The 11,626-nt window shown below is 36.6% G+C and overlaps 1 protein-coding gene across 4 annotated transcripts in view; it reads left to right on the top strand.

The window, feature by feature from the left end:
* Window positions 1-1,712: 1,712 nt before the first annotated feature.
* The window catches only part of galntl6 (polypeptide N-acetylgalactosaminyltransferase like 6), a 339,132-nt gene continuing 329,218 nt past the window's right edge, over window positions 1,713-11,626 (top strand). Inside the window, exons 1-2 of one of the 4 annotated variants that reach the window (XM_051702941.1) lie at window positions 1,713-1,832; window positions 2,341-2,580. In XM_051702941.1, coding sequence (XP_051558901.1) covers window positions 2,446-2,580 — 135 coding nt within the window. In that variant the 5' untranslated portion in view covers window positions 1,713-1,832; window positions 2,341-2,445. Of the gene's footprint in view, window positions 2,089-2,340; window positions 2,581-11,626 lie in introns of all 4 variants that reach the window. The other 3 variants (XM_051702940.1, XM_051702938.1, XM_051702939.1) reach the window with 3 other exon arrangements.

Raw genomic sequence — 11,626 nt, 5'->3', positions numbered from 1 at the left:
CAAACAAAGAACTAATTTAGCTAGACAACTTACAATTCTGAGCAGCAGTATATTTTCACAGTACCTCTTAGGCAACGTCCACAATGATACATTTTTGTTTACGCCTCTTATCCACACTATAGCATTTGTCTCCAACAAAAACACTCCAAAACACACTCCATTACGGCATACATTGGAAAACAATAAATGAAACGAAAACTGATAAGAGGGGATGTGGCCTCAGTTGCCTGCTTAAAGTTTTGTGAGCAAATCATGTTATTGGCTGTGATGCAAACTAAAGGCTACTGGCAACTATTGGACAAGCCCTTTGTTATGCTCCGCTCCCAACTTCCTGTTTCAATAGAAATATGTCAAAACAAGAAAGAAAACTATGCTTGCTAAGCAAATTCACATGATCCAATTTAGTTAGAGACTAACTGTGCTTGTGCAAATCGCTGTCCGTGGTGCTGAAGAAAACAGGTTGTAGCTTTGCTTGAATGGAGTGGTGCATATCATCAGTATCCCCATAATTAAGGAAATTTAAATTTTAGACTCCCAAACATTCCTTTTGCAAATAGAATATAATAGAATAGAAGAACAGGGAGTCCTGCAACAGATGGCATGGTCCCCACAGAGCCCCCCTCTCTCTTCTGAAGAGACAGAAGCAATTGAGACTGCCTAAATAGATAGAAGAACTGCGGCAAATTCTCCAAGAAGCTTGGAACATCCTATCTGCCAACAACCAAGAAAAACTGTGTCCAGGTGTACCTATGAGAATTGGTGTTATTTTGAAGGCAAAGGTGATAACACCAAATATTGATTTCGCTTTTTGTATGATTACTGGACTTAGTATGACGTTAATTGATAAATGAAATCTATTTATGCCGTTATTTTTGAAGACATACTCATTATGCCTATGCACTATATTATTTTAAGTCTTTTGCAAAGTATTGTATAACAATATTATGCAAATATTGTTTTATTCTAACACTATTCTAACACTTTCTAGTCTAATATTTCATTGAAATAATTTGTACGTGTGGACAGAATCTTATTTTATTAAAACACCTTTAACATTAATAGGACTTTTCAACACTGGGTCATTTAAATGGTGTGTCTGGGGCCCCATCACTTGTTGTATTTTCGCAGAACAATACTGTATGAACAGTTGGTTGCAGAACAGGCCATGCCTAATAGCCCCCTCTGTTGGTAATGTTGTAATTTCAAACCATATCAACCACAAAGTTATTTACAATAGCAATGGAAAATGTATCTTAAACTGTGTATCAGTGCCTTAAAATATTCAGATCTAGATCGAACCTTGTACTGACAAAATGAAGATCTGCAATTCACTTAGAAACATCAGGGGATCCCTTGTGTATGATCTCTTCATATGCTGTTCTGCAGCTGCCTTATATATATATATATATATATATATATATATATATATATATATATATATATATATATATATATGTGTGTGTGTGTGTGTGTGTGTGTGTGTGTGTGTGTGTGTGTGTGTGTGTGTGTGTGTGTGTATATATATAGAGTCATCTTGTTCAAAATGTCAACCAGAAGGAGCAATATTTGAAAAAATAATGTAATCAGAATACAGGTAATTGTTTCACAGATACATTGCATTTAAACAACAAGCAGAGCTAAAAAAATTCAGCTCAAACCTAAGGAACTCAATACTGGCTTGATGTTGCCACCTCTTAGTTGTTTAGTGAAAAGGCTGGGCGCATTAGTAAAGGCGGTATGCTGCACACGTGGTTTATAACCGCAATATCTAAAAACTCGAGGGCGATGAGACGTCTCCCAAGGAGGAAAGAGAAAGAATCCTTAAATCTTGAGTAGGTGGAACGCGCAAGCGGGTCTTAATGAAGAGCAAGAGACGATTTCAAATTGTATCACGAACGCATTGCCACAGATAAAAACGCGGCGCTCGTCGTTGTTCAGCAATTATAATCGGAAACGTTCTCGTTGTACATTCTCAACAAAGAAGATGGGATTACTGAGCGACATACATGTCTCAACGTGCAAATAACCCTCTATTGTAAGCCGTGTTCATACTATTGCTCGCACGTTCTCTTAAATTCCGGGTGTGTGGTAAGCTCTTATCCGTGTATTTATTGTCTAAGCTATCATAACGGTTACATAATTATGTCAGATATTGTGCTATGTTGTAGAGTGCTCAATTAATGTTTGGTTAATTGTGTATACAGTTAAGAGAACGGACAACATTGCTCGCGAGCCCGAGATTAATACGCGTAATAAAACAAGTGTTGTTGCTGTTGCTGTGCTTCATATATATATATGCTTTTTATGCTGCTTGACGTGACTTCTCTTTCTTCCTTGCAGGTGAAAGTTTGTCGTCTTCTGTAAGGGAGTGTAAGGAGCTCGAATTCACACACGGCAGGCTCGCGTCTATTTAGAGTTGGATTGTGTCTTATTTGCGTCTTCAAAATGAAGAGGAGGGAAAAGCGCGTTCTGCAGATGGCATTTTTGTTCATGGTGGCTTTAATTTTTCTGCCAAACGTCGGCCTTTGGTCAATGTACAGAGAGAAGAGCCTTATGAAGTCGCATGAGCCTGGAGAGCAGGTGAGTAAACACCTTTAACATCTCATAACTCCACTGAGTTTACCGTCAATCAGGTCTGGTCTGGTCTGTAAATGACAAGCTTGGATGAGCCTCAGCGCACATGTAATATTACCATTGAAGGATATGTGGATATCCTCCTTGTACTTTCAGATGTTTTTTTTTTTTTTAAATAAACTTCGTGTCAGACTAGCTTAACTTTCAAGAAATGCATTTACATTTCAAGATATTTAACTGCTGCAAACCACAACCACAGCTATTTCATATTAGTTTGGCTAATTATTTGAAGTATAGGTAAACGGTCAACACTTTTCCCCAATAATTTGTTTGACCACTTATTTAAGCAACATGTATACGTATATGTTTTAGGTAAAGTTTATCATGTTCAATGTACTGGCACTTTTTGAATCAAAAAGCATATTTTTCCCCTTGTTCACAAACTGAGAGATTTAAACTACAGTCCCCCAGAAAATAAGACATTTGACATCAGAAGCAGTACTCGAATTAAACTTTTAAGATACAAAAACATATCTTTATGTGCCATGCTCAGTTGTTAATGAATAGTTTACATTATTGTACATTTGCCTCTCACAAGATTATGCATTTAGGGGCACTTAGGAAGTCAGCAGCTTTGCCTTCAGGGAAACATAAATCACCATTCAAAAATGAAAGAACATTTTCTTGCACATCGTGTAAAAATGAAAAGGATGATGTTATCATCTGAGATAATATGTATTGTTAATCTCTTTAATGTTCTCAAAGAGGAGGAAATTATTCAATCTATTGAATGATTGATCTTTAAGAGATTCACGATTCACTGTAAAAAAAAAAAAAAAAAATCCCGTTGTTTAAAAAAAAAACTGTTTAAAACTGTTGTTTTTACAGTATATTTTATGGTGCTGTACCGTCGTTTATATTATTAAATGATAAACTTAATATATTAACCTTCTGAAATGGTAAAAATCAGCTTTTCACTTTATAATGTAGAGACAGTGCTCAGTGTCACTCACACAAACACTAAACACCATCAGGGTAACACATGTGAAATTAAAATTATGCAATAAACATTAAACTACATGAAATATAACACAGAACACCCCAAAGTACATAACTGATATTAAAAATAAGAAGAAACATAACCATTCCCATAAAATGTAATGAAATGTAATGGGTCACGCAGGGCATTCTGGGAACGCCTGATTACTGTTTTTTTACTGTAATTTTAACAATAATTTACCGTAAAAAGTACATGTACTCTCTTGTTAAACAAAATATACATTTTTACCATTAATTATACGGGAAAATCATACTTTTTACATCTAAACAAATTTCATTTTTTTACAACATTTTACTGTAAAACTACAGTATTGTCTTTTAAAATATATTACACATTTTTAACATATTTTATGGTAATATTCATTAACCAATTTACTGTAAAATGTTTACAGTCTTTTACCGTTAAAATTACTAAATAGTTTTACAGCGTAGCATCATATTCATAGGTTTGAATTCCTTAATCATGCCTAACTCTAGCTCTGAGAACAACATGGATAAGCTCATTTGCACCGCAGCCGGCTGCTGCTTGTGACGAGAGTGTAATCAGTGATTCTTTTAGCCAGCTGTCATTGTGGCATATTTAGTCCCCTGAAAGCATCTTGCACTTGGGCTGGGTTAGCTGCATCTCACTTACCATTTCTTTTGTAGGCATACTGGTTGTAGTTCCCTTCATAGATAATCATTACTAGATCACACTTCTTCCTTCTTTCCGCACTGTCAACCACGCAGAAGAAACCAGGTCTAGTGTTAGTGTCTACTGAATCCCCTCTGCTTTCCCCTCTCTATGTTGTACATGTGCACCCCTCACCAGCTGCTGAGGGGTGCTGTTGGCTCATTTGATTCCGCCCTTGGGTACCTGCTTGCTTTTGGTTTCTGCAACTGTGATGTAATTCTACTGTTCAAAGGGAAAATGCTGAGTCTGTTTATTGCGTCTTGTAATTGCTCCTCTCTCATTTGTTTTGCCTTGGTTGCACAGCTTTAGCCTTGGGCGAGCGTAACTGCAAAAAAGTCTCTTCATTAAAGACAAATCAGTGAGCAGGCACTGCGGAGTTGACAGGGACAAAAATATCATGCAGGGTGTTGTCCTTTCTGCCTATGCTGACCTCCCCTTATAATTTCCTCAAAAGGCATTCTGGAAGCAAAACAACCTCACCTGCCTCTGTGGAAATTTCATAGATGTTTTAATGCAATTAAAGCCAATGTGACAGGTAGGCCTTTGCATTGCTAGTAGGGCTGTTTGGTATAAATAAAAAAGCTAATATTCTTAATACATTTCAGCCTTTTGATGATATTCAACATTAAATGTTGATATGTATGTATTTGCTTTACTCAAAAATACTTTACAAATGCAATTCACACAAAACAATTACTTGAATATACCTCTTCTGTGATAATTTTTTGTCAAAGTCATTTTGACATATTACTTGGTGTAACCGTCCGGAGACATAAAAATGTTAAAAAATAACAAATCTTATGAAATTCTAATTTAAAGCTAAAATTCTTGAAAAAAATAAATGTCGGCTTGAGTATTGTATTTCTTAAAAAAATAAAAAAAAGCAGTGAAACTTTATTTTAAAATATGATGTAGTTAGCCAATTTGTTGTCATAGTCACCCAAAAAACAAAACAAAACAAACAACAACAACAACAAAAAACACATAATATTTTTACATTTATATGAAAAGGCACATGTTGTTCAGGTCATTTGGTGTAACCCTGAGAAAAACTTGATATTTTTGACTCAAAAAAATCATATTTTTTAAAAATAAATAAATAAATAACTAAATATTCACCTTGAAAAATATGTTTAATAAGTTTTATGTTATTAATGATGAAGTTGCAAACACTCTTATGTATTCATTGTGCAAGGAAAGTATTTTAATGCCTTTCACTTGATGGTTACACCATGTTATACCACATGACATTAAAACAATTATTTGTAGAAAATGCTATAAATGCTTTTCAAAAATTTGTGAAAACAACGTGGTTTAAAATGTTTAATGCAAGAGTTAAAACATTGAAAATCTACTAAAAAATAATCAAGGCATGTTTTTTATTTTTATTTTTTATTTTTTATTTATGTGCACTAATAAATAAATAATGGTAATAAACAGCAATATTTAGCCTTCCTATTTTTACTGAAAAAATGTTGACTAATCGTTTGAACTTTGAATTTATTCATTGTGACTCATTAATCGAACTTACCTACTCTGTTTTTGGCTACTGAAATTTACATCAGAGATGCTATTAAAACATCCCTGATCGCAAAACTGATCTAATAACACAGTCTTAAGGATCTTTAATGGCCTAATGAAAAGCACAATTACAATTATTGCAAAATTAGAGCCTGGTAGCCTTGTGGGCATTGCTCATACATATGGGGCAGTAGCATTACAGGCGACATGAGTTCGAGACCCAACTCGAGGTCCTTTCCCGATGTCTCTTCTCCGCTGTCTTTCCACTTGTGTATCTAATAAAGAAGAAAAAATAGCATTTTTGTTTTTTTTGCAACATTCATGATAATTTTATATCACCAAAATTGCAAATATATCATGAATATTTGATATCAGCCAACCGTAATTGCTAGCTACATAAAATTGGCTCTGTACTCTCAGTGCAACATTCAGCAGTGCCCCGGATTGCAGACTCAAGACATAGACTGTGTCATCTGAATGTTTAATATCATGTAATGAAGTAAATCAGAGATGGCAGTGTATTGATTCTCCAGCAGTTTTTTAAGAGAATATGATTAATGGATTGCAAAAGCGTGCCGTGGGGCGAGAGGATGGGTCGAGCTGTGTCGGGATATAAGCAGTCTTAAGGATCAGACTCAATCCCCTCATGTCACACACTTTCTTTACTCAAAAGGAGCTCGAGTTTATCACTCAATTGAAAGAACCCAGTGCCTGTTATTGAGCACCTGTCAGAAAGGGAAAGATAATTGGCAACAGAGATATTTTGCCAATAAGCCCCTAAGAATACTGGTGAATAAGCCCACCTTGTGTAGCCTTCTTTTATTATCCGATAGCAATTACCCATGATTGAATCAGCTCTCAAATCCCGAAAATCCTCCCTCAGTGATGTTAAGTGAGGCTTAACAAAACAGCAAGCCTAAACTGATGGGAAACATACTGGATGACAGTAGACTTGATGCACAGGGTCCTTTCCTTCTGGGAAGATATTGTCTGTTTTGCTGAGAGGAAACAGTTTTGAGCTCTGTCCCTCCTTCCCTTCAAAATCTCAGCTTTCTCTCTCTTGAGAGACAGTCATGTTGAATTAGCTGTGGCGGCCCACTCCTGGCACGGGTAAGCAGTATCTGTATACTTTAGTGGGTGGCGCACACAGTGCTGGTGCTATGAGATGGACGTGTGCTGATAAGCGTGTGTCAGGACTGATAACCTTCCCTCAGCTCCAAACAAGGCCGCAGCATTGAGCGTGACATTGCGAAGGCCCACGAGCATTATGAAGAGGCTGTCTACGCAATCCTATCTCACTGCACCACTGCTCCTCTGTGTGTTGACAGCAGCGGGGCGTGCAAAGCTGTCACCAATAGCATGGTGGATAACAAGAGGTTTGCTGTTGTTAACTACCTGGGGTGGAAGCGGGACGAAGGCAAAGGGCAAGGTGACCTCAGTCTCTTAAAGCTTCCCTGGATCAAGTTTTAAGCTGACCACATTTATGTCACTCAAGACAAAGGAATATTTTTGTCGCTATCCATTTGCAAATAAAGTGACAATGGGAAGAGAGATGTAGTAATTGCAATTACCCTCAGTGTCATACTGGAGAGATACATTATGGTAATGCACATGTCATGGTGACAGTGAGAGCATGGGTGAAGAGTGCACCAGATGATTTGAACTGAATTGTGGTCTGGGCACACTCAACGATCACACAAATAGGGAATAGAATATAATATTTGAGAGAGGCTAGAATAACCAAGGGATGAAAAAAAAATCTTATACTTATTAGTTCTTGTCATGAGGCATTAAATTAGTTTTAGTTCTTGTCTTATTACTTATTAGTTCTTGTCATGAGGCATGTGTTCCTCACACAGTGGTAAGGTTCTATTTGGAACCATAATAGGTTGAATGGTACACAAGTGAATGGTGACCATGTTGACTGGAAAAAGGAGTGTTTTTTTCCTCATAATTTCCATTTCACTGACTATAAATTAAATTGCGCTGTCAAGAGGGAGGGTGCGAGGGAGGGGGTCTCAGTCAGCCAAGTGATCAATCTGTGGGGGAATGATGTAATTGAATATCTCACCTTGCAATGATAATGTCCGGTGTTCAAATCTAATAGCTCATGTATCCTTTCTCGATGATCCCATGGCATTCAGCTATCGAAAATCATCAACGTCACATTGTTTCCCTGTAATTGCGCTCTTTCCAGAAAAAGGGTAAAGATAATTGGACTTCTTTGTGTGTGCCAGAAAAAATGTCTCAGCATTTGATGCCAGGCTAATTTATTTCGCTTCATGTGAAACAAATGGCTTATGTGGACTTACCAAAATTTACTCCTGCTGCTGACTATGTGTAAATCGTGCATAAGACATCCGAACGTTTTGTGTTCTTTCAGGAAAACTGTCTTGACTACATTTTGATAGGAGTTAAATTAAACAGGTATGAAAATATGTACTAATAATTAAATTAGTTAACTTTAAAAAAATAACATAAATTAGTAAAAAAAAAAAAAAAGCAAAATAAATAAATAAAAAGCTTTGTTTTCTTTTTAAACCATAGTTTATACTTATTTAAGAATGTTTCTTTGCTGCTTGCATTTGTTTTTCAAAGTATATTTTTTCCCAACTCTGCATATTGTTTTGTGCTTGACATGGGGTGAAAGGTTCATGGAAAGATGCCGTTTGTGTTTGATTTAACGTGACTAGTTGGACAGTTTTTATTTTATATGAGCTCTATAATTTAGGTTTCATAATTTAGTATAGACATTGGTAAATCGCGTTCAGTTGTTAACATATGGTCAATGCTAATGCTGTTAAACTAATAGATAAAAACATTGTGGACAGATGCGTACACAATACAATGGGAAAAACGCTTACAGCGTTTATAGTAGGTCAGGGGTCGGCAACCTATGGCACTGGCACATGGAAGGGTAATTACTGGCATGCCAGCAATGGCGAGAGAGGAGTAGACCATTTCATTTATATAAATTCCGCACCTGCATTCCAATCTACATCTTGATGTAATCCTTCCTCATGATCACGCAGCATATATTCATGAGCTGAATGGAAGGCTAAACAAAAAGTTAAAAGTGACAAGACTGCAGTATACCCAACAGACTCGTGCAGCGCGTGCAAGCCATTTATGCATCACGAGCCGGCAGCGCTTCACTTTCGGTTAATTGCGCAAGTAAACGCGCCCGCTTTGCTTCAGTCAGGCTGTGTAGATGACAGCCTTAATTTCGTGTTTCATTTGTTTCTTTTTGCTTTCAGAACAACACGTTATGTAATAAGGAAAACACCACTGTTAATCCTTGAGATTTCCAACCCATCATACAGGCACACCCTCCTTAAACCATGGTCACACTCAAAATTACATTAAATGATTAAAAGAGAAAACATAAACCCACATCATGGGGTTAAAAAATCTTTTCAAGTCTATTCAAAATATAAATTAAACCTGGAAATAAAGTTTTAGGATTTTGCAGGTGCGATTCACAGAAAAGAGCTAAATAGTTGATTGCCTTGTGATGCGCGAATGGCTTGCAAGCGCAGCGCGAGTCTCGTCACACTCCCATTCACCTGATGAAAACATGCTGTGTGATCACGAGGAAGGATTACATCAAGATGTAGATTGGAATGCTGGTGCGAAAAACATAAATAAAATAGCCTGCTCCTGTCTCGCTGTTGTTTGCAATGACATAATATAAGAAATATGTTAGATACCACACAATTTAGTTATCAGTAATCAAATAAGCAAATTTGTGACATTAACAGTGTTAACTCATTTTGTACAAAAGGTTTTGTTTCATTAAATCATTTCATTAAATGAAAATTCACATGCAGGATCATGATTATATCAAAATCATCGGTGGGGGGTGGGGGATAAAAAATGGCACTCCATTTCAAAATGGTTGTTGATTCCTGCAGTAGGTCAAAGATCTTCTTCAGGCATTCTGTTAATTTCTCTGAAGATTCTTCCAGTTGCAACTTGCAAGTATATCACTGCTATCATCATGATTTAGCCAAGAAGTTTCACAAATGATGCTGGCGATGTACTGCAAACTGAACCAGAGAAGGTTAATGGTGGTGGACATCATCCTCCTTGCATAAACAGAAATTTTATACACTCATGTCACACCATTTTTATTGACTTCTTGAACTGTTTGATTTACAAAAGAGCCTCCGATGACAGCAAAAACATGCGATGACGGCAAGTCCTCACTTTGTTTGGGATGCTATTGTGCTTGCTAAATCAAAATTTTACGAGGTGAATGCACTTCATTCATAAATTTAATTACTGTTCCTTATAGATGTTAGCAGCATTTACTAGCGAGTCTGGGGCCTTCTGTATATGGTGTGAATGAACGTGCTCGCGCTCACTGTTTTGGAATGCTTGGAATTCACTAACATAGGCACATTTTACAAACAAATCTGGGGAGCATGCAGCATTTGAGAATCCAGCTGAAAGTTTTTGGGAAGGTCCATTTTATGCTGAAATCACTCCGAATTAACTCATAGATTCATGAAAGTTTAATGAATGAGGCCCATTGTACGAATGAAGGCAGAAACATGCAAAATCTCACCTGCCTTCATACACTCATACTTTGCATACGTGTCAAACATTTTTGCTCTCCAACATTACCACCTGCAGTCACACTTAATGCCCTGTGCCCTTAATATGAACAGTGGCTTGACCCTCTTAAGAAAGATGCAATTTGAACTTGATTACTCTGATGTGCCTCATAGGGTGAGGATGGAACAATATCTTGGGCTGTTCGCCGTGGCTCCCGAGAGTAATGCGCATTTCATATGGAGTGGTAGACATATAGCAGAGCAGGGTAATATAAAACCACTTACTCTCAGGCTCACAAAACAAAGGGACACGGACCTTTCCAGTCTTGTGTGTTTGGTACCTCCATTAAGATAATAACACTATTACAAGAGATTGAAAGCCTCTGAAGCGCTCTTACTTTCTCTCTTGGTCTTTAGCCATGAGAGTGAAAAATACGCATGCTTTTAATGGTCATATGCATGATTGCTCAATGTGTATTGATAATTGTGAACCTGAATTGAAATAATGCACATTTCTGCTGTGAAATAGCCTTCACCTATCAAATCTGATTGTTTTGAAAATAAGTATTAATATACTGTAATTATTTAGCATTATCTAACCAATACTGTGTTCAGGCCTAGACTGTAGCTGCACACATTTATTCAGACCTTCTCATTTTAATTCTATAGAATCATGTAGCTTAGAATTCTAAGATTCATCTTAGAATGCTCATATTCATCCAGAGAGGTCTTTGAATGTACTGTATATGTTATGCTCAAAATTACATTTTAATATATAATAGCCATCATTTATCAAATGTGATTGATTTGAAAAGAATCATTGCACAAAATTATTTATTAGGGTTTATTAGCAGGGACCAGGCAATAAAATATTACTGTATATCCATATATGGTTCATGATATGATAATATTGTTATGCTTCTATTGCAACACAAAACTGTTGCAATCTGTTTCTCACTTGTTTCTCATCCATCTTCACTGTACTTTGGTGCTTTAAGCATCAAGTGCTGAACTTCCTGCTTCAGTGAAGAGCCATATAAATAGCGAGAGCATAGGCACATCAGTGTCTGTCAAAATTAATGTGAAGGAATATTGTACCTTGGTTCCAACGTATTTATTATTTCACAAAAACCCTTGAAGTCAAGGTGTTCTGAGGATCTGTATGGACATCCTTACAAATACAACAAGTAATAGACATACTGTATATTCTAAGCTTGTTCTGAGTTTGCATTTTGGTCGA

The sequence above is a fragment of the Myxocyprinus asiaticus genome, chromosome 7, assembly GCF_019703515.2.
Source record: "Myxocyprinus asiaticus isolate MX2 ecotype Aquarium Trade chromosome 7, UBuf_Myxa_2, whole genome shotgun sequence".
Classification (NCBI taxonomy): domain Eukaryota; kingdom Metazoa; phylum Chordata; class Actinopteri; order Cypriniformes; family Catostomidae; genus Myxocyprinus; species Myxocyprinus asiaticus.
Note: the sequence above shows the minus strand (reverse complement) of the source record. Positions and strands in the feature narration are given on the sequence as shown.